The sequence below is a fragment of the Bombus impatiens genome, unplaced genomic scaffold (genome assembly GCF_000188095.3).
Source record: "Bombus impatiens unplaced genomic scaffold, BIMP_2.2 scf_0171, whole genome shotgun sequence".
NCBI lineage: Eukaryota > Metazoa > Arthropoda > Insecta > Hymenoptera > Apidae > Bombus > Bombus impatiens.
In genome coordinates this window covers 63,882-88,883 of record NT_176590.1, presented here as the reverse complement: position 1 = coordinate 88,883, position 25,002 = coordinate 63,882, and the positions used below count along the sequence as shown (strand labels likewise).

The 25,002-nt window shown below is 34.0% G+C and overlaps 1 protein-coding gene across 4 annotated transcripts in view; it reads left to right on the top strand.

Moving 5' to 3' along the window:
* The window catches only part of LOC100740856 (protein tipE), a 65,362-nt gene extending 45,799 nt beyond the window's left edge, over nucleotides 1-19,563 (top strand). Inside the window, exons 5-6 of one of the 4 annotated variants that reach the window (XR_004461265.1) lie at nucleotides 2,525-2,578; nucleotides 5,124-5,569. Coding sequence is in view for 1 of the 4 variants with exons in the window: in XM_003487611.4 (XP_003487659.2) it covers nucleotides 18,984-19,065 (82 nt within the window). In the remaining 3 variants the exon portion in view is untranslated. Of the gene's footprint in view, nucleotides 1-1,371; nucleotides 2,611-5,123; nucleotides 5,570-18,983 lie in introns of those variants that run through there. The other 3 variants (XR_004461264.1, XM_003487611.4, XM_033319582.1) reach the window with 3 other exon arrangements.
* The last annotated feature ends 5,439 nt before the right edge of the window (nucleotides 19,564-25,002 follow it).

Genomic DNA, 25,002 nt, shown 5'->3' with positions numbered 1-25,002 from the left:
CGTGCGCGCGCGCGCGCGCGCAAGGTGTGCGCGTTTCGAGACCGCTTTTCACGATCGATGTTCAAGCTGACGATCTTTCGAGGCTTCTACAGAGAGTGCTTTTCAAACTGTCGTTCGTTATCTCCATTGCATTTCTATTCGTTGCGAGAGTGAATTGATTATACATGGTTACATATTAACATGCAGGATGGAATCAATTTTTTATTATGCTTCTGTGAGTTTCTGTTGGTCGATTCACCAGCTTTTGATTATTTTTTGTGGTACAAAACGATTTTATGTTATGTCAACGACTACGAACATTTTCCTTTTATAAATAGTATTGATGGTGACGTTATTTTGAAGTTTCAGGATGTATTCTCATAACTTTGTTGCGTTTGATCCTTAAATGACGTTATTGAGTCATAGATGACAGAGAATAGTTAAATTTAAGCAGGTTACCTAATTTTGGATAAAAGTAATATTGATAATTTTTAATTATTACATATAACTTAATTAATATCTGATAACCTAATTAATATCTATATAAAATGAAACTAAGTAGCCTAGTTGAGATCTAATTTGAACTATTATGATCATTTATGACTTAAACATACAAGATAAGAGAATATAACGATTTTGTAGATTTTGGGAAACTTTTTCTCATATTTTAGACGAAATTATTTCGAAATTTGGGCTATAATGATTTTAAATTCTGCAATAATTTATATTTCACAATTTGGGACGTTTGGAATAGCTATTCACTAATACATTTATTAAGTATGGTGAAGTGCTCGACCATTCATTACGTGTATGGTACATTCTTCACTCTCGAAACGAGTAGAATAAATCTTGCTACTAATTTTGAAACCCCCTGTATGTGTCCTTAACATGCTCAGTGTTTTGCAAACATGAATTTTGGAGCTTCGTTTAAGCTTTCATATTTGAAATAATAAATATTGATTTGAAATATTGGTTTATTCGTTAATGTTTATTTCGTGAATGGATCGTGAATACATTTCGAAATTGAAAAATTTTCTGACTATTATACGAAAACTATTAATTCAGTGACACTGAACGTGCTAAAGATAGAAAGTTTAATATTGTAAATTGGTTCCAACGTACTATTATTCGAAGATATTAAATTTAAATACTCACAGCTCCAATAAGTTTGTCTTCTTTTCGAATTTATTTTATTATTATTATTATTATCGATAAGTAAAAAATTGTTCTCTGTAAATCTTTCTATAGAGTAAAAAGTAACGATTTCTATACTTGATTTGTACTTTTATTGAAGTTCAAGTTATTCATTTTTTATCACGAATTTTTCAAGTAATTTAAAAGATATCTTATTAACCTTCTCAGTTGTCTAATTTCAATATTCTCTTTTTACAGTGAACTTAATGGAAGAACTAAAAATAAGATATATAAAATGTTCAATTGTTATCATTTTAACAGTATCACTTTTAATTGATTATTCAGCAAATTTTTTCATTCCATTTTATTAAAAAAAAGTTTCATTCAAATCTATTATGGATCCACACAGCATATTCGCGAGAAATGCTTCAAAGAAAGTTTTGCTTGATGAAAGCTTGTGTGTTGCACTGCTGATTGCCGAGATATAGGCTATGGAAACACACGTCTGCGTGATGCGAAAATATCTCGATATACATATAACACAGAATACCGCAGTTTATATTATTCTGATATTTACGTAAATATTAATAATCTCGAAGAGACTAACTTGCGCCAATGAAACGTTTCCAGCGACGAAGGTGGGAAATGTTCCTTTGGCCCTCTATACATTATCACGTTCGGGATATTGTGCAGGGAGTTAAAAAACGGGAGTTCAGAAATTTGCAGATTTCGAGTGCTCGATGAGCTAAGCAAAGCTGATTTATCGTCAGCCGACTGTTTTATATAAAAATCATTCACGCAACTTTATTATTTATTATACTCGTAATTGCCTTGAATTTCAAAATTGTAAGTTGTCGTTTTCTGTTGTTTACTTTTCCATATTATCAGAATCGAAGAAAAAGTTCTGAAATAAAAGAAACATAATTTTTATTATTATCCAACCAAGAACCGACAAGTTGCGTTGAAACAGTTAATCTGAAAATGTTTAATGTCAATAACAATTTCTTGCCCAGGGACATCGAATATTAGAAGCCATCAATTTCCGAAATCACCTTTTTTAAATCTCTGCACTTATTGCTTCTAACTTGTGTGCTATTTTATTATTGTTGATCGACTCGCACGAATGTTTCTCACGTATGCGTCTTTGTGAAAGAATCTTAATTATTAAAGTCATTTACATATAATATAACAAGTATATTAGCGTACACATCGAAGCATCGTCTATTTTAAATCGATCGAAGAAGATAAAAAAGCTAGACTGCGATCGATTCGTAAACTCGTGTAAGCTTACCTGTACGTTTCCCAAGTTTTTGGAAACACAATTCGATGGACCAGTCGCATTTTGTTTTATGTGTGCGTTCGTGTACCGTGCCAAGATCTCTTCGAGTTATCGATACGATTTGTTTTTCAGCTACTTCCATCGACATTGCCAAAAATCGTCCGACTTGCGACTATGGTGTCGTCGGTAAGCAATTCGGGATATAGTTTCAAGCTGACTATTTCGTTCCAGTGTACACGACATGCGTGTACACTTCGAGATTTTATTCTTTCTTTTCCTTCAATTTCTACAATGTTTCATCTTCTCGTCTTCTGTTCGTTTCTACGTGTTGCATGAATACACGAGGATGAAACGCTGGGCACAATATCAAGCACGGATAACTCGTATGGAAATTGCTCGAAACTTGTTAATTGTAGCAGCCAGTTTTCTTGTAGAAGAAGAAGTAGCAGAAGCATAAAGCTACACATAGATAAATTAGACTTTTATTAGAAATTTATATATTATAATTAATTTGTTAGTGTGGAGTATAATTGACCAAATGATAAGGTACAGAGATAGACGATGCAGAATGCCAAAGGCGATTAAACCAATTTATATAACGTATAAATCACAACGAAATGCGACTACAATGAAATAACGAAAAAGTATGGATGCAAAGAGAATTCAAGTAAAAGTATACAAACACGTTAGCAAAATTTAAAGAAACGTGAACACGAGAAATAAAGCTTAGAGCTAATCAACAATTGACAAGCGAAACAAATGCAACTCATACTACGTGAAGCGTACGAGTGAGTTAGAGTACTGGAACTGCGAGGCACGCGGATAAGGCCAGCAATATTCGACTATGCAAATCGTAAGAAAAGTTGCAGTCAGTTGGTGAACGCGCGGTCGAAAAATTTTGCAAAAGTGACAATGCTGCACGTCTGACAAAGATAATTCGGAGCGCCTTTTCCGCTTTGACGTTTGACAAAACAACTCGCGATCGACGTAAACACGGTCAAACCTGTGTGCGTATGCTAAAGTTTAGGTACCACAAGACCACTGTCTTAACAGAAAACAGCCTAGGCTCGAGCCCGCCGACGCTCAATGGGCGACAAAAGTGTCGTTTGTTGACATACCGTGCTAAAAATAGAACTACCGGTACCTACATGTCGATGAGTCATCGGTTTACGAAAATAACTCCGAGCATTATTCTATATTTAAATTACGTGAATTAGATGATGCCCCAAGGTTAAGAATACAATTTCTGCAACACTTAGGTATTTGTGGATGTTTCTTTTGACTACTTACAACATCTTGACAATATATGTAGCTGTTTACCATTGTTAACCCCTTCCCGTGCCATTTAGTTGGACGAAACTCGGGCCCAAGCGGTAGACATCGACGCGCGCTGAACAGACCAGACTGATGCTCGTAAACAGTCGCAATACGAACCAAAATGTAGAAACTAACATTCAGTCACGATCGTAACGGGGCAACAAAACAATCCGCGAGCTCGGTTATTGTCGTGTCGTACTTTCCTCTTCGCTACTCTCATGTATAATCATACACCTTACACGCTTTGCGACTGGTATAATCACGTTACTATCAGAGGATTCGTTGTCACTGTCTTCATTTAACACTTTTGTATCTTCCATTTTGAAGGGGTTTCTTAAATTTTAATAATTGAACTGTTTCGTAACAGTAACGATAAGAATTGTGACTAACTGTTATGAGGTACTGACAGGAACTAACATTCAGTCACGATCGTAACGGGCAAAAAACAGTCCGCGAGCTCGGCTTGTTATGTTTACGTTTGGCCCAAGTATCTGGTCGCGATATTCATGTTCGGGCCAAAATCTTCATCGCGAGTCTGACTCGACAAAGTACGGGAAGGGGTTAGATATCTGTGGTTCAGAGTTGAAATATCTTTTTCTTTTCAAAACTTTGACTCACATTTTTGTTATGAAAAATTCTGTATCTTAGAACATTAATCAAGGTATTCAGCAAATAAAAGTAATAGTAAAATAATATACACTTCAGTAAACAATATATATTATTCCTAAATATTAAATGGTTTAGCGTAAAGAGTTATACACATAACGATTTTCTAAAATTTTTACTATCCGACTCCGAAAAAAGGAAGAAGAATGTGAAGCGAAGGTTATAATCGAACGTAACAAGTTTCGAACATTTTCCGTAGCACACACATACACAACAGTTTCGCAGGAAACGTCGAGTTCGTTCATTAATGCGGGGCCAAAAAGTAGATGTTAACACTAACAACTCCTATACTCTCTAAGCGCGACCTATTTTGATGCTGAATTTCACTTTTTCGAGCATTTACAGTGTATACATACATACATGTATATATACATACATATATATATATATACACAGACACATACGAAAGCTTTTTGAAAATTGTAATCGTTTAACAACCGAAGCTATATTACGAAAGAATCACACATTTCCATTTTTGTACTAAAAAAAGAAAAAAACAAAAAGAAAAAAACGTGTTAAAAAATATTCGGAAATAAAAATTTAATCAAGAACGATCTTGATTACGATTTGCACTTCTTGTTATAAAGATAAAATCCATTATAACGATTGCGCTTGTATTTTTCGCTGTGTGCTTTGCATCGTTGCACGTGCAAACACCAAGAAATCAAATTAAATCCGATTGAAATCCGGAGAACGGAAATCGAGGAAGAGAGAGAAAGAGATCTGCAATTTGCGTACTTTTCTTTAGGCAGATCGGTCTTTCGAGCAAAGATTCGACGCTACAGACGCGGCTGCGACGCAATCGAGGATGAAAGATCGTCGTTTGCGATTTTCATCGACGCGCTTGTGCACGGAAATCGAGACACGAGATCGTCGTATGGACGACGTGATGGCGCGCGCGAATTGCCGGAAGTTATAGTCTCGCGATGCAGAGCTGCAGCTGGAACGCATGGAGCACTGAGAAGATCCGGGCTCCACGGTAAAAGTTCTCGCGGAAGTTAGAAATGCAAATTCCTGGTAACCGCGCTGAAGCGGAATCCCGTTTTTAAGGGTGAGAGGAGGAGAAGGAGAAAGAATTTCTTGGAGTCTCTCGGCGAGCTAGACTCGTATCGATGAACGGCGTACATTATGCTTGAATGAATGTATGTAACTATGGTGTATCATTGAATGTAATAAAAGAATTGTACAGAGATATTCGTGTCATGATCTGTTGAATCCAAAATGATCTGCTTTAACACTAGAATTACCAAATTTCATTTAATAAAAGGAGAAAGATTATGTAGGTTTTGGAAAAGTACTCGAGCGCTCTATAGCAAAATTTCTATTGACTTATAAATATGATATATTTGATTTATCAAATAGGTACATAGGTTTGTTTTTATCGTATCATTCTATAATAATGTATTAATGTTAATAGATTAATAGATTAATAGATTTACAAGTCAGGAATTCTGGTGTTAATGTTACGATACCTGTATTAAAGCCCAGTAAGTATTTTAGAAATATATATTTATTATTGTATATTATACTTATAATCATTCATTGACCTGTTTAACAATATTTTTACGTTTCTTTGAATATTTAGTCGATTCTTTCGAAAAATGGAAGTTTGGTAATGAAATATTCAGCGGATAGATACGCAGCAGAATATCAAGTATTATATTGTTTACTAAGATTTTGATATATGATATCTATCGTTTTTACCAATTTCAACAGCACCTATTTTAACAATGGTATGTATATAAAGTGTTCAGGATTCTTTTTTATATTTTTTACTTCTTCTCTGAAATATTGTTACTGGTATAAATGACCAGGTATTGCACGTAAAATTTTGAATCATTGTCAACTTTATTGAAATCACGGGAATTTGCATGTAATTTTTACATACTTTTACATATTTTATTGCTATCATATTTTTGCAGTTATATTGTCTTTTTTCACTCTAGAATTATCTGCTACTATACACCTAGGTTTATTCAAATATTTAAATCTTTAAACTTAGACCAATTTTCAATTCCATTCCTGTTCAGACTACGTTGACTTTTACGAGTATTACATTTTTGCCATACATTGAAATATATTACTGTCCATTGTACGTAGTTTCCTTACGTATTCAAGTTATTACATACATTATAAAAACTTGTCTTTTGTAAAAACATTTAGACATCTTAATTTGGTAACATTACATTTTATTCAGAACAATACATATGTTACCTTTTGCATAAACTCGGTCATTTTTATGCTTGCCTGCTATAACCATAATTGTATTATCTATAACTTACTATACTACACATATATCTAATACTTAGAGTCTCCTAATACAATTTCTGAAGCAACTTCAACGATCTACTTATGCTAAGCCCTGCATAATCCGAACTTCACTAATCAATATCTATTATTTATTCCTTTCTAACTACACTTTTATCATAACTATAGTCCGTTTCCAGACTAAACCTATAACTTTACATCATTTTCATTCTCCTCAAACAATCATCGAACCCCAATTCAATCAAACATCAAATTACTTAGATCTATTTCTATATTTACAGTCCAAACTTTATCAATCATTATTTATCTATTATATCTAAACTTCAGATTTCTAGGCAATTTATGGTAAATTTGAAAATGCAACATACATACAGAATGTATATACTGGAGTAAGAAATTTTAAGTATATAAAATATCGAAAGTAAAGCACTGGTTATAATTTCTATCGAGTAAAACGAATCCTTTACCTATCAAAAATATTTCTTTATATTGTATTTATATTATTACTTAAGAAGTTGCTTTATGCTACATAAAAATATAATTCTACTCAGTCTACTTACAATTGTATCTCACCTGCAGATTATATCTACAATGTTATTTTTATTCTTCTTAAAAAATTAACTTTTTTAACTAAGCCATTCTACATACACGATCCGAATCGATTTATAATCGGAACATCAGTTAAGCAGAACAGGGTGCATCGATCGAAACCGAGGTTCGAGGCGGCCGTTATCGCCAATTCTTCCAGTGTGGAATAAAAATCGGTCGCTTGCAGGCTCGCGTGGCCGCGCTGATAGGAGCGTGTACGCGCGCTGTCCCAGCTGATATGACGGAAAAGGGAGACACCTATTGTTCCGTCTTTTGTCCGCGAGATTTCGCGAGTCTTTTGTCCCGCGAATTGCACCCTTATTGTTTTCAGGAAACGGGGGAAACCATTTGCGCCCTTATCGATGACGATTTACCCATCCCACCAACCCATTATACCTATAGTAATTATACCAGAGTTATTTAATATATTCCTAATATATTCCCATTATATTGTCCTAAGTTAAGTCGCTGGAGAGAGGAAGTCGTTTTCCTTCGAGTCAACGTATTCATTTGCATGTCCATGTGGATATAACGGCACGGTGGATCTGTGTACTTAAATTAGAATAAAAATGGAATATGCTAGAGTCCGAAGAGTGGATTGGAGTTTATGAATGTAAAAATTATAAGTGATTTTATTTAAAAACAGACAGGACTTGGATAATTGAAATTGAATAAGATTATTTCTGAATGAAAAAGAAATATTGAAATACATAATATAGATATATTAATAAGAACTTGAACTACTATTGCTAAAAATCCATTGAAAGTAAAATAAATAATCCTATAAGTCATCGATAAAAGTACATGCATTGCAATTAATGCTTCTTGATCGGAGAATCAGTGATAAACATTCTAAAATATCTCTAACATGGAACAGCTGGAATTGTGGATCTCCAGCATAATATCATGTATTCCCGAAAACTTTAATCTTACCCTCCATTTCCATTTCCTTCTCCTGTTCCACTCCAAAAGTTCTCTTTAACCTTCTCCTTCTAAAAGTATCAACCCCAAGGTAACATCTGATCCCTTCAGCTGTTCGTTTTGTATCTTCACGATTTCTATATATATGCCACAGTTATTGCCTCTTGTATTTTAAACTTCCCCCATTTGAAAATACCCAAGGACCCGGTCTTTGTCTTGCATATTTTGGGTCGCGGCAACCGATAAGCCGCACTTGTTCTATTTCGATTCGGACGCCGGTACCCAACTCGAAACACGTTGTTGGAGCGCGAGAAGAAAGCCTGCGTACTGCTGAACAATTTTATCAGCGGTAGGTCAACCTTATCTTATATTTATGAGAAATTTCGGGCTGCCGGAAAAAAGGATATAAAATTAATTGTAAGACCTGGACAATAGTTAATATTGTAGGAATAACAGAGCGGATGACTGTCACGGGAAGTTGAACTATTAATTTATTCCATTCGCTTACACTCCCTGGCGAAGACTCTCTTGTCTTCACACAGGTACTGGCTACAAACACACACACGCACGCACGCACATCCTTTTTGGCCTAAGCCTACATGCCTCACAAGGATTGTACGTGGCCACCAGCCCCTCATCGTCTGCTAACGATTAAAAATAAAAAGAAAACTATCGGCAGTCAGTTCCACCGATAACTCTGTTTCCTTAATGTATTTATAATGTAACGCTTATCCTAACTTATACACTGACGCTATAATATATTGTTGGAGACTTTACGAAAGCGAACTGCTTAGGTTGAATAAAACATCTGAAGATATCAGCATGCAGAATAGTAAGTTTTACTGTACATGGTGTCTTGTAATGGAGTAGAGTATATATACTCGTAAGTAGAAAGTTATTTTGTTTCAGGGGTTACATTTTTATGCATTAATGCGTCTTTTAGCGTCTTTAAAACAACACCGAACGAACTTTTTAATCGTTATCCGTTACATTTCGAAACTATACACATTTCTCTTAATTGTCTGCTCGCATTTTGAATAGCAGTAGGAATAGTTTAGACGTACAATTTATGTATTGGGACATTTTATGTATTGGGATGTTTGAAAGTTATATTCGTTTATGTATTTGAAAGAAGAAATCGGTTTTTTCTTCAATAAGATTTTCATTCATTAACACTGTCTTTTAACTTATCGCGTTTTAACTTACTTCCTCGTTATAGAATTCTTCACACTTATTATTGAAATATTAAAAAATATATAGTATTACCAAGTAGAAGAATTTTTTACAAATGATAAGAATATGCAGGGTGTTTCGCTTAACCTGACCATCTTAAGCATCTCGGTTATTTTTTATGATAGGCAAAAATATCAAGGGAAGCATATATTCGGTCCGAAGGAGTAAATGTGGTGATAGATAAAAAATTTTTCTCAAGGTTACTTTTTTCAAGATTTCAATGTCATCGAAATATTTTTAAACAGGACAAACCTATTTTCATCGTAACAGTCTTATAGCTGATAAAAAACAAATTCAACGATGTGCAACATGTTGACCTTCGCATAATCTGCAACGAGAAAATCATGTTTGTATGGAGAGAAGGTAAAGGTAAGATTCATATGTTTCAATGCAAAATATTTATGTCAGAAGGTGCGTAAAAAAGAGGAAGAAGAAAAAGATTCTTCGAATCTCTCAAACATTTACATTTTCCCAACAGACACATACATTATTTGAAAATATCTTATTTTGCTTAATAAAATTCCTATTCCTATCTTCTATTGCTTTGAAAGAAGAATTTAATCCAATTATATGAACCATCCTGTAGAATTAAGGTTCTTGCGTTTCGTAGAAATCCAGAAAGCTGGTCGTAAACGTAACAGGTAAAATATAGTGACGGAACTTTCCGATCAACCTTATAATTCTTCGTTTTCTCTGCAGAGTAAGACGGAAGATTGGATCGAAATACGGAAGGGTGGAATTAAAACGGGACAGTCGGGGTTTATTTTTAGTTAGAAACGCTCGACGAAATTGGCAGTCTACACTTTCACCGATCGCGATTAAATATTGAACATAGCCGTGGGAAAGGCGCGGGGTGAGAAGGAGAGAGCTTATTTCGTAGAGTACCGTCGGCATCCAAGCCGAACAGTAAAAGCAAAAGGCAGGTTATTTATAGGCGAAAAGTGTTTATAAAAGAGGAATCTGTTTATAAAATCTGTCGTCCGATGGAAAGGTTGAAATCGCACCTTGTCCAGATTTCCATTATAACTTCCACTGTATCATATTATCTTATTTGGAATTAAAAAAGTCATGTCCACACTTTTATAATAATACTGCATTTATTCATTACTAAATTGTGGGTGTTTATGCATTTATGGAAAATTTACATGTACGTAATATGCAAAAATATTATATATCGCAAATAACATATTCAAAATAAAGCATTGGTTACAATATTTAATGGATGAAACAAGCTTTTACTCAGATTCCACTTGTTTGTTTATATTAATAAAAATATGAATTTGCATAAACATCCGCTATTTGTTATCTTATCTTTTTACCCTCGTATTTTATCTTTTCAGCAATCACAAGAAATCTATTTATAAAAGTAAAAAAAAAATTGAAAGTTTATAGTTTTATAGTTTATAATATAAGAACATAAGAATCTATAATCAATTATAGTTTCTCTTTTTCCAAAATCAGACAAAATTCGGATTATGGAAGATTAACCTCGCGGATCAGCGAGGTATGTGATTAATTCAATTATATTACGTGCACATTAATCCTCTTAGCCGAATGATTATGATCACTCACGTACTATAAGCTTATAATGTTTTGATTGGTTTTAATTTTAATATATACGTATATTTTGAACATGTATATATTTGATTCCAGTGGAAATTACATATTTGGTTCTGATTCGTTACAGTTAATATGTACTTTTGGATGCGTGCGTTAATTATGTTTTCGTTGCGGGAGGTTGGAATGAAACGAATGTTTATTTGCCAAATTGATTCTGTGAAACGACGATAAAATGTTTTTTAGATACTAGTAAGGCAATTTCAATTAATGGAAGAATATTGATGGTCGAATGATGTTTTTCTTTGCTCGTCACAATTAAAGGTAATTAGAGAACAATTTGCTTTAATGCGTCTTTTCATGTCAGATTGCAAACCAGCTTGAATTCTGCCAACGTACAGGTCGCCAGATAATTGCCATTAATAAAAAGACTAATTTTTTTTTTTAGCTTGGTATTACGATATCGTTATCGCGAACAATACGTTGCGAATTAATATTCCATGCTTCAAATTTCATCATTAATGATTATCAGTGAAATAACAATCGAGAATTAAACCGTGGAAATTTCATTCTTCGTTAATCTGACAGATATCTTCATTATTTAATAATTCCAAGTTAAACGCGTCTCTATTCCAAAACATCGTTCAATAATCCACAAGTAAAATTACCTTGAAAAATAAATCAATAATCCACTCGTCAAAACGTCTTTACTTCACTATCCATATTACAACATATAAATTGAAACCAACCAAACGCGAACCAAATGAAACATACTTGCACACGGTTCTCATTAGTCTATCCAGCCGTCCATGTATTTCCGAGGTAGCCGAACACAGCATAATCTGAATGTAGCAGTTTCTAGGGAGGTAATTCACCAAATATTCGAAATCATAGTTAAATCCCAGGGAATACGAGTAGCAGGCGAAATTAATAACGCGAGACCAAGTATCCCGCTCGTCGGTTGCTACTGGTCGAGCCCAGCGTAAAGCTTTTAGTCTGGTAAATTTATTACGATCACGCTAACCCGAGATACGTGCGTGAGTGCACGCGCTTCTTCATCAGCTACACTCGACTAGGGAAATGCCTGAAATTTCTCCGCGGAGTGAAACTGTATTCAGGGGCGCACCGAGTCGATCATTTTCTTAAAATCAGCCCCTCACGCGAGCTTTCATGTTGTCGATCGTGGTGCGTGCGAGTTAGACCAAGGGCAAGGACAATCACCCTTCGCGGTTTCCAAGTATGTGTTCACCTAACTCCCTACCCGTCAGCGATCGTTGATGGCATGGATGTGGAAGTTGGATGATTTTTCTCGGGACATTGTATAAGGAAAGATTTTTAACAATATTATGTATATTCCTGAATTGAAGAGTGTTTAGATACAGTGAGAATTCTGGTTTTGGAAACACTATAATATTTCACGCATAATACAGTTGAATTTCTTATTTCTATATTTCCGATCCTAATAACATTATGTAAATTACAGAGTGTGCAGCAAGATATTTTTTGTCATGTTGTTTGTCACTTTATTATTGGTTAATAAACTTGGGCTTGGGTTCGTAATCGCAAAGAGTGGTCGTTGGTTTGAATCTCAATAAACAGGCGAGTTTTCAGCCGAATCTCTACAACTCGATTTATTCGTAGTTATATGTGTTTATTTCAGCGCGGTCTCTGGTATTTTAGAATCTATCTGAAACTGTAGTTTCACTAGAGACACAAAATGATGCTAACTATACTTTTATTTCTTTATTTAAGCAATTTCAAATTGCATCGATATTAATGTTCGCTTTTTGGTTGATGCATTTTTATCAAAAATTGGTTTGGATAAACTTTCCGCCTGGTGCTCGCATAATAAACTTAGTTTTAATGTGTCTATGTGCCGTATCACATCTGCCGTCTCAGAGGGCAGTTATGTTAACAGGGCCTGTATTTACCTTTTAAAAAATGTAAATTTTAAAAAGCCTCTCCTCTAAAATTTGCGTTTTTTAAGTTTTGGTGCCACTATCAATGCCAGGCAGGGAAATAACCAGCATCTTTGGTTAATTTTAATACACCTTTTATTTTATTTTTTTTTTTTTTATTAAACCTATAAAATTCCACTGTCACCAGTAGATACCATATACTTCTTGTATCTTGCTGCAACTTAGACCACTTTATTCTAACAAACCTCCGTAAGCATTGTGCTCAACGAACAAGAATACTTGGAATCAAGTCTTGGTATCTCAATTTCCAATTATCCGGTCACCAATATTTGTCGAAGTGAAAGCATTCGATCCTTCAAAAGAGCCTGTCTCACCGATTCAACGGGGTTTAATCCTCTAGATGGATCCTCGTATACAAACGTTGTCGTTAAACGCGGCTCTGACCTTTTCAGAATGTCAGCGAACGTTATAGACAGTTAACAGGGTGTGGGTGTGGCGGAGAACGAGATGGGGGATAGAGCAAGAGGACAAATACTCGACCCCCTTTTCGCGTCGTGACTTGTATCCTCGACGGAATTGAAGTTATGATTATGAGCAGCGTGATGGCAAATTTTAAAGCTGCTTCTCGGACCAGATTTCGTCGAACGCGAGATATTGGATCCGTAGCGGAGCACGCATTTAATAAGGCCTCCTGTGGCTGAGATCAAGACGATTCGAGGATTTCGATTTTTACAAGGTCGAGGATGTCTGTTCATTTATTTTTTGTCAATATTTTTTCCCATATAGATACGTTTCTCTCAGGTCCTTTTTATTATTTTTTACAATGGCTTAAGGTTCCTGTTGAGTAATAAATTAGAATTTTATAGGAGATAGAAGAGTATGTGTGTATCTGGAGAAGAAAAAGAGAAGCAGAGGTATATGTAATTTAGATCATTCTGATAGTAGGAATGGACGTATTAGGATATCAAGGAGAGTTTGATGACTGGAAGATGTTTTATTTTCGGGTCACCTTGCAGTTGCAAAGATAAGATAAAAATTTCGTGCGGATAAAAAGAAACGAATCTCTGTAGTGTTGTATCGGGGAAATAAAGGCCATAAATATCAAAGAACATTCAGAATATTAAAATGATATCTTATAGATCATGCAAGTAATTATGGAATTTATTTGACGTAATCCAAGTTTATTTCCACTTAAATCAACTATTCATAGTCACGGTAGATACTAAATTAATCATATTGATCTCCTTAGCTCTTCTGGATATTATTAATTATCACCGTATGATTTTATTCTATTATATACGATTTCGCGTTTTATCTATGCATTACGTATTTAATACTATATATTTTCTACCATATTCTCATCGGCATCATTTTCATCTCTTATCATCAGCAGTAGTAACCCATCCAATTTCCAAACCATTCCAGTAACCTTTAAGATAAGATCTTTGTCATAAAACGAATAATATATCCCTAGTACAATTTTACCCCTAAATTGTCACAATTACACAAGGATTCTTATCAAGGCAATCTCGAAGGCCATTCACAGGCTATCGGAAAATCAGAAACACTCTTATTAGCGATTTCGCGGTACAATGTTCTTAGAATTGAGTTTCTTTCGAGAACTATCGTAAACAGTGTTCGGTGTGCATTAGTTCAAATCGATAACTCGGTAACACGACAGTCGGCTTGTTAGTATAATAATGTTGACACATAACTAATTCGGTGGGACAAAAGCGGGGAGCACCGGTTTCGTGATCGATCTCTTGGTTACGAGTATGATTCGTTCCGCCTGTGGGTAGATCGAAACCGCCGCTTTAATTACTCTTGCCGGTATCTTGTTCCATGCCCAGCAACGTTTTCATCGTACCATATTGCAGAAAAAAATATATACGGAAGAAAGGTAAAAAATAGCGAAGAGAATAAAGAAAAAAGTAGCTAGTGGCAGAAGCAATCGATAGCTGCGCCACGATAAAGCACCACTACCAACCACCTTCATATTCCGCGGCAAATGGAAATTCTGCTGCGCGGAAATCGATATTTAATAGACGCTGCTACAAATTGAAGCGAATCACTCGTAATCGCGATTTAATCGCGTCTAATATCTATAATACCGTTCTCGACATTGTCGATAATTCGAGCATGGTGTCATTCGAACGATGATTACTAATATCCTTCTATCTTCCCCTTAATTCATTAAATTCTTTGCGTTTGTGTCATATTATCGTGATATTAAATATTCAGTGGCTAACATTAAGCGATATTAATCTGTTTCATAAATTCTTTATTGATACGTATTTATCATTCAACGTTTTTGAGATTTTGAAAAAATTCTGATGAATCGGAATCTTATCAGAATCGTAATATCGTTGCGACACGTTTCGCCTAAGTTTATATTTCCCCGCAACGAAAAAATTTAAATTAACAGAACGACCGTTTCAATGCCTCACTAAAATTGCTTCCGCACATCGTCGTTAATGGAATTTCTGCTCAAGCAGATCGATTATTAACCATTAATAGGTCATACTCGATTTCCAGGGAATGAATTGAATGTCGGAATTTTCATCTCACTATGTCTTCGATCGCTATTCTATCTACTCTGCTAAACAATTTTAATAACATTCGAAAATTAATTATATGTAAAATTCCATTTAGTGAAAAGTTTCAATAGTGAAAAGAGAAACAAAACATCCACTGTCCTGTACCTTCGACTCTTCTAAAGTTTAACCTTGTTGTAACTTTTGGATCATTTTTAAAAAAAATTACAAATTTTTTGCCCGCCTTATCGTTCTGTTCTTCCGTTAAAAATTTCTTAATTTCATGTCTTGCGTTAAAACTTCTTTTATCTCAAAATTAACAAAACAGGAACACAATTGGTTCGAAATAAGCCAGGAAGATTTTATCACAGTCAAAAAGTTTATAATATCTATACTAATCATCGTTAAAATAAAATAATGACTAAAGTAAAGTAGAATTTTAATGTTGTTCCTGATGACAAAGATGTCTGATTTAATAAGAGACGTCGTAAGAATTAACGCGATTATAATCGTGCTTGTCGATTAAATGCTATCAAGGCATATGCGTGTTCTGATCATAAACAGTCGTGACTACTAGCTATCTACGCTCGACCTCATATTACGCGTTTCGAACGATTTCTTCTAAATCATCAAAATGCTTAAGCGTTGCGAGCATGGCTGGCGTACTTCTCGATTACGCAATTGATAAATACATGGTATCGATTTTCATCAGCAAGCTATTCAAATAGATTAAGAGCCTTTATATAGGGCAACAGTAGCGGCTGCTCGAAACACTTTCCACGTATCAAATAATTGGTTTCTATACGAGGGCGCTTGCATATATACGACATATATATATATATTATTCATGTCTTTTTTCTTTTTTTTTTTTAGTTTAATATATCTCAACATATATAGGAGGAAAAGCAATGAATTGTAATATAAAATAGAATTTTATTAACTATGTAGTATATATTATAATTTATTCATTATCCATATTTTCATGTTTGGAATATTTTGTATTCAATTACTTCCTTTGGACTAGTTAATACTACAATTGTATATTATTATATTTATTGTATATTTTATATGCTTTATATGAATTGTTTAATGTTTATTAACCTTTCGTGACGAATAATACATAAATATTAAAGAACAACAGGAAGTTTTAATTTGAAAGAAATCATAGATGGGAACATTTTATGATAAATGAGCAGCAGTGTTCGCTGCTTCACATTTTCTAAGCTACGTTCTAAGAAACTTCGTTTCTATAATTTATTAAAATTCATCCAAACAGGTATCTTATATTATTATATATATTATTACATATGTTACATATTTCTTATGTCGTTCTTACCCTTTTCTTAAATTTTCCATTCAAAGGATGTAGCCATCGAAATAATTGGATTAATCTGAATACATGTAGCGTATCACAAAATATTAAGATGATTTATTTCTAATGGATTACCCCATGCATTAAGAACAATTATTAAGTGCATTGATGGGTTCATCAAAATGGACTCACAGCTGCGCAAACAGAGACGAGTAAATAACTTAAAAATTCTTACGTGCGCTCTAACGAGGCCTATCACGCAACTCACAGCGTTGTCTGACCATTATCAGGTCATAACTACTGCGCGAGCTTCGTTGCCTCGTCCGATATGATCGGTCCGCAACCGCTGACAATGGCCCGGCCTCTATTCTCTGTTCTTTTCACAGTCGCATCGATGTAGGTCATGGTAACATCATATTCAGGTTTTTTACAGTGCAACCAGTGAATTGCTACCAGCTTTGCAGTTCTATTGCCATTTTCTTTTTCCATCCGTCCTAATATTCTTTCCTGTTGTCTCACCCTCTATCTCCCACTTTCTTTCTTCTCTCTTCTTCGCTACGTTTCTTCACTTTCATTTTCCTTCTTTTACTTGAAACTTTAATCTGTCCCTCTCCCTCTGTTTCTATCCTCTTTGTATCCCATCCATCCTTTGCCATCTTTTCTAGTTTTGTCCTTCACTTGATATTCCCCCTCTTCCTCTCTACTCTTTGCCCCAAATCCTCCTTTTTTCTTTTTATCCTTTACAATGCTCTTCTCTTATATCTTTTTTACTTCCATCTTATTCTTATCTTTTTTTCTTCTTCTTAATCCTTTTGAAGTATTTGATATTTGTTTCTATGGTGTTCCGTCCTTGTTTGTTAAGGCATTATAGCACTTCTGTATTAGTTAATAGCTCATTTATTATTATTATCGTTGTTATTACAAACATTTCACATAAGTCTTGAAAATATTTTCTAAGGCAAAGGGATAATTTCTTGCTTTTTTATAAAATCCCCTTACAACAGCCATCAAACAATTTATCACGATTCAACTTTCAGCTATTAATACTTAATACCTCAAAACACCAATTTTTCAATGAGCCTTCTATGCTGAAGTAGCAGCCAAGCCTTATTCTTCACTCAGGATGTAATCAAGGGAATCAGTCTACGATATTTGGGTTGAAGCATTTTTTCGGCTCGTGAACGAAGGTCCGACAACGTCGTTGAACACGTTGGAAGGTTCGAGGAAAGGATGGAAAGTTAATTTCGACCACGATCCTCGTCTCAGCGGCTATTGTAAGCTGGTTGAATCATCAGTCAGATCATAGCGAAGAAAATTATTCGCGGCTTGCAGACCTATTGTTCGCAGAAATTGATCCTTTTGAAACATGAACCGAGGATCTAACGTATTGTTCGCGACAGTCTTTTATGAGACACATCTGTCCGCGGCGTCGGAAATTATTTGCATTTTCGACGAGCATTGTTCGAAGAATTTAATGTTCATATCGTTCATATTCACGTGTACTATCATCCGAAGCTGCTCGAACTTCAGTATCTTCTTTTAAATGTTATGTGATTTAGTTTATGGTAACAGAAATATCAACAATTTTATTACTTAATTATTTTTTGCCAATAAATATTATCTAAACTGTTGAATAATTTTATTCTTCTAAGAATATTTGCATAAGAATAGAAAATTATTGCAATACACATGCACATCACAAATTTGTTTAGATTGTTTCACTATCTGCACTCTCAAGTGAATTTGTCTCTGCTTTGGCAATTATGGTGTTCTTGCAACTATATCGATACACTAAGTTACTTAGATTAGATTATTAAGTCATACAAACCGAATTGGGCTACTTTTAATAATCAATAATTAAAGATGTAAGTGAATTAATAAATTAATAAATGTAACAAAGAGCGTCATTAGATGGCACAGAAACAAATATAAATATGATATAATAGCATAACATAAAAGTAAGTATAAATCAAGGAATAATGAGTAATAAAATCTGCAAACTTTTCTATAAAAAATGGAAAAATGAAATTTCTATACATTCGAGGAATCGCAAATGATGAAGTACCGTTGCTGCAACAATAAAATAGTCCAATGGATAAAAGAAACGAATGCAAATTAAAACACGTGCTTTATTGTAAATATATCCGTTATATTCGAGAATTCTTTATCTAAAAAACATAATAAAATCAATCTGTTTCTTCTGATATTCATTAATATCATCTTCGGTTGTCTTCTTTTGATTATCAAATTAATTAGCTCCTTTTCTTCTGTTTCAGCGATCACTCGATAAGCAATCGCGTGGATCGACGAGGTCATCCAACGCACTGTGAGTGCGGCGAAGTGACCAGACCCTTATGACGACGCGAGGAAACGGCCGAGAGTGCTCTGGCCACGTCGCAGTCCGACTTTTAGGCCTATTCCACTCACTTCCACGTCCCGCCCTCGGCCGTTTCAACCTCTTCGAAAAACTACCCCTTGCCATCTTTCCAACTCATCGCACCTTGTACGTAACACACCTGATCCTTCCCTTCCACTAACATTCCATTACACCTGTACACGTATAATACACATGTACAAAATGACACGTGTAGCACCGTGTAAGGAACGGAGCAAGCCAAGGTATAAAGAGAAAGGAAACGATCCTTCGAACGATGGGAATGGAATTTTTACCATCTTTTTTCCAACAAGAAAGTTAATCTCTGTTAAGGATCTCGATGCAGGTAATTCGTCATTTAATTCTTGACTCTGATGAAAATTAGGTGTGAACGAAGATGGAGGAGGAAACGTTTGTAAAATGTGCACTCGATAGAATCAAAATGAATTATTGATTTTATTTGTGTATATAATATTTTTAATTTATCATAGAAATTATTTTCAAAGCTATTGGAAATTATTTGGAAATTGTTATCTAAGGAAGAAATCATATATGAAATATAGGTTTGCGTAAAAAATAGCGATGTAAGTAGATAAAAATATCTGTAAGTGAGAAGGATTTGATTCTGGGGTGCGATGAAGATTGAAAGTAGGATAAAATTCATCAGTTGTATCTCAGGAACAATAAATAGATAACTTGAACATGCCCTAAAGTGTCTTAACTTTTACTAGGGGAGAAAACGTTCTTCCTTTCCTTCGGATTTGAACTTGGAGGAATTGTAGAAAATTTAAGAGGAACGAAAGACAACCGTAGAATGCTTTCTGACTCTCCAGATATATTCGAGTTAATTTAGTAATGAAACAAGATTCAAATATATCAATTTCTATTAGAAATTTTATGCAGGTTACCTCTTGCCGATGTTCTGTACATATTAACATTTCTGACCCTACACGTAACCTTTCATATGTCCGTAATAAAAGAGGTTCCGATTTTTTTTTTTTTTTTTAATAAAAAATTCATCTACACAGCGACTTGTAGAGATTCTTGTCATCATTTCATCTTCAACTTTTAAAGATGGAACATTAAAACACATTCTAATCTTCACAAGTAAGAGACATCTATTTTCCCTATATTTTACATAATGCAAAACTTCTATCAATTCCTCTCTTCCAAAGCAGAGCTGAAAAGACAATAAAAAAGCGTACAGGAACTTCTGCATATTACTACACTTCCATTAACCATTAAGCCAAAGCGTCGAAGCATTATAGCTTGGAACGAAAGCCGAATTTCCATAAATTTAGGAAGTTTCACAGGCAGTAACTGTTTCGTGTGCCATTTTACAAGCGTCCTGTTGCGTGGCTTTTATCGTACAACATCGTGAACACGTTGTTATTGCTGGAATCAAAACTGCGACAGGAAGATTCAGGCAGTAATTGCCTTTGATGTTTGGAAACGAGCCGGAAGTTACACGATAATCGAGTGTCATTGTGTCGTGATATTACGAGGTTGACATACTTCTAAAAGGAACTGTAAATAGCAAACGTATAATAGTGTAACTTCATTAAGGAGAGTCATGGCAAACTTATTCAAAATTTATCTTTTTTTATCTTTTCTTTCATGATAAAAAGTTCATTGTGTGCGAGTTTCTTCTAATATTTATTTACGTTAGTATTTTAATACTCATGTTTAATATTTACGTTTCAATTGTATCAATATTTTAATATTTTTTAAATATCTTGAAAATAATTGCAACTTATATTAATACGATAACGTATACATAATTGAGAATAATTTAGAAGAACTTTGGAATAAAAAATAATGATAATCTATATAATATGATCTAAATTTAGTAAAATAAATCGTTTGCATAGAACGGTCATTCATTAGTTATCTTTGAATACGAATTTTAACAAGTAAATTTCCTCAATGAAGTGAAACAGTTGATTATTGGTGATTGTCAGTTTGATTTACCATTGCATTAGATGGTCATTAGGGTATAATTACTTCGCACATTCGATCGTACGAAATGAAATTTTTCGGTAATTACTAGTTGAATTAAAATGACATGATGCACGATAACGGACATGTTTATCGAATGAATGCGACAACAATGATGTTAATTTAATTTCCCACTATCGATGGTTGTTTCCAGTTAAAAGTACATTCACACGTGTAATAGGTGCAGTCGTGTGTTTCGAAGAAAAGGGTGTTAAAAAGTTTCAATGAAAATATGTTAGAAAAGAATCGTTGGATCGTTTCCTTCTAAAGAAAAGAGAAAATAAAATTGACAAAATAAATTATCCTGAAACTATTAAATTAAGAGTTAGGTCAGATAATGTAAAACGGCAATAGTAAAATGCATAACTGCCTGAATCGCCAGACGAAAGAAAAACGATCGAGGAGTTGAATGAAAATTATCATAAAATTTATTTTTTATTACGTCGCAAGTGGCTGTTGTTGAAGCTACGGTCGATCTAACTTATAGGACCATTTTTCCTAGAAAACCTCCGCCGTTCATAAACTTCGTTTCATACGTATTTGAAATTTGTGCGAAACGTTGAAATCTTATAAAATTTCACCCGAATGGGAATCAGAATTGTGTTTTTAATATTTGATATAAAACTAAGTAAATCAAACTTTTGTGCAATGCAGAAATTTATTATATATTCAAATCTATTGAAACAGAAATTCTTTTAATTCACTGAATTTTTATCTGTTTCATTAGGAGAAAAATTTTATGCGGAGTTTTGTAAACTCGCAAATTTTCAAAAACTTTCGCAGAAAACTTCGTAATCAAAGTAAGAAGTTCATGACAGGGATCCAAATTATAATTTATTTAAGAAATTTTTCGTTTGCTATTTGCTAGGTTAAAGAATTAACGATTTTGCAAAATTTATGTTTCAAAGACAAATTTTTAAACGAAGGACGAAAAATTTATTTTTTATTAACAGGAATTACGATTTACGTAAGAAATTATATACGTACCTATAAAACTGATGCACTAGTTGACAATCCACTGTTTAGCCCATTCTCTTATCTAGAGGAAAGGAGAAAAAAGGAATTGTTGCTCGGTTGAAAAAATTTACTAATTTGCTAAAGACTTACCATATAAAGGAAGTCAGGTAACCAAAAACGTTGAATTTCTTAAAATATTGCAAATCGATAGAAAATATTCTTTAAAATAGCTTAAATGTTCTATATGAGTTTTACATAAAGTTATAGCGAAATTAATAATGATTTCTTAAAAGTTTCATTTAAAGAAATTTTACATTATGTATAAATATCGTTTTGCCAGATCAAAAAACGTATAATATATATAATAAATATATGAAATCTAATTTATTACTATAATTCTACAATAATTTTAGCTATCAAGGTCCCGGCTTTTAACACAAGCTGCAAAATTTAAAAAAGAAATAACAATTTTCGAGTTACGGAAGCTGTCTTGTAAGGACGGCGGTCAGCACTTCCGGTGGCCTAAACTAGATCCTAAGAGTACAAGTTGCAAAAAAGCATACGTCCGGTCTCGACCTTTTAGGGATTATGTTCATTTGCATATTACGTGGCGGGCTTTTGGTTGTATGCGTGTGGACGGTTGCCAAAATGCACGAGGCACCGGGTAAGTTCGCGCTTCCGCTCGAGATTATCGATACCGCAATTCACGACAGCGAGAAAGAAAAAAAGAGGTGGTCGTTTCGTTACTTCTGGCAATATCGGTGATGGACAGGCGAATCTGCATTTATCTAATAGCGGAAAAACATTTCATCATGAGATGCGCCAATTACATTATGATTTGGAACATTGTACACAATTTTTGTTTTTCGCTTGATCGTGTAGAATTTGAATCGTATAAAGAAATTTAAATTGAATTTTGTTAATGACAGACGAGATTTAACATGAAAATAAAATTTTAAACTTTCATATTGCGTAGAGAAAAAGCTATAAAAGAAGGGCCGATTAATCGGAGAATTGAATTAGGTTTCGGAAATAAATTATGAAATTATTCTAATGCTTTTTTGTTTCAGTGATATTAAAATGCTCTTTCTGTCTTTGGAAAAATTTGTCAGCAATTTTTTATTTAAGATATGTAGTATATGATAATTTTCGAAGAATCGCTTTGTAACGCTTTTATTTAAATCAATTTATTGCTACGTATACTTTAAGATAAATTTTGAAAGCTTCATTCTTAAATTAAATCGATGTTCGATAATTCTTTTAATATAAAAAAAGGTATTTTAGTTGGGATACCTGTGAGAAAAATATATGATCTACTATAAAATGAAATTGAACTACAATAAGTTCTATAAGTTATGTATTTATCGATTTCTTATTAAGTGTATCCTCGTTCATATCTCACCTGCTAAAAATCTTGACGAAGAGATTCTCTGAAGTATTTCGAATGAACATAATTATGAATAGAGTCGAAGAATTGCTTGGCGATTTCGTGCCAAGACATCATAGATTGTGCACTACTATTATTTTCGAAATATGTTTCCCCAGTTTGCGATGGTACCTCATATTCGACTTAAATCATAATGAATAAAAATAGATTTATACGAGAAACGTAAAAGTAAATTGGAAGATTCTTCTTCTTGTTTTATTAAATTAATTTTAATTATTTATAAAGTGCGATAACTTGTTATTTTTATTAGCAGAAAATTTTAATTGTTTGTTTGCTGCTGTACACAGAGTTGTGTTCGATAGATCAAAAAGTTACACGAGGTACAGAAGTATTCTCGTTTTTCAATTCGCTAAATGGGATCTGAAAAAGTTTCTGATTCAACTGAAGATTGCTTCAGTAAAACAAGTATGACATTTGTTACATTCGGAGATAAAAAGTCTACTTTATAAAAGCTGTACACAAGTTACGATATTGCGAAACTGACAAAATGTTTATTTTTATACAAGTTCTAACCTTTCTTTTTTTTCTTTTTTTTTTTTTTTTTGTACGTGGAGAAATCCTCATAGACACTCCGCTGCTGCAGTAATCGCGCACCGGCAGACTAGTGCCGGACTCCTACCGACTAAAACTCCACGATGACCATCCCACGCGTGTGACAGGGGTGCTCCAGGAAGAGTTCTAACCTGTAAAATACGCAATTATATTTAACTCGTTTTAATATTATAATATTATATAAATTAAATCACCAAACACTACCGGAAAGGAAACATCTATTCTAATGGTAACTGAATAGTTCGTAAAACTGCTTAATCTTTAAAAGGTAATCATTAAAAGATCTTCTGAAACATTGAATGGAAAAATATAAATATTAAAAGAAAGCATTTTTCACGATCTTTTTAAATTCTGCAATTCGACTGCACTTAAATATTCCCTGTGGAAGTTTCAAATTTTCGAATCTGGGCGCACTTGGAAATTCCGAACATCGAGGTGGTCGTTTTCGCGACACGAATTTTTCCGTAAATTCCGCGTCGTCCTGCCTCGACGGTTCTGTTCCTCCGAATATGTAAATAAGTCAGCTTCCATAGGCAAAAATTTCCGCACACGTCCACGGACGCGTGAATTAATGTGCGGACGCGTCAAGAAAATGACCACGCACTCGTGATCGGACTTCCACCGGTTTAAAGCCGCTCACGTACGAGTAGTAATACAAAGTCAAAAGTACAACAGAGATGGATCATGTCACGAGAGTTTCCAGTTGGTACGAAGCGATAGAAACCGTTGGTTGTGATGGTAGTTCGACTTTCGGAGAACGAAACTTCGTTAAATCCGGTAGACTACGCGAAGATGAAGATAACGTGCAGTTTATCAAACTTTTATACGGTGTACGTAGTACTTATTATAAAGGAAAAGTAGCGTAAAGTATTCTTGGTACGTAAGTTAAAATGAATGAAAACTGCTTGCGTTAAAGTTTTGGTGTCAAGTGATTCAAACATTCAATTTTCGACGTGTATTAATGTAC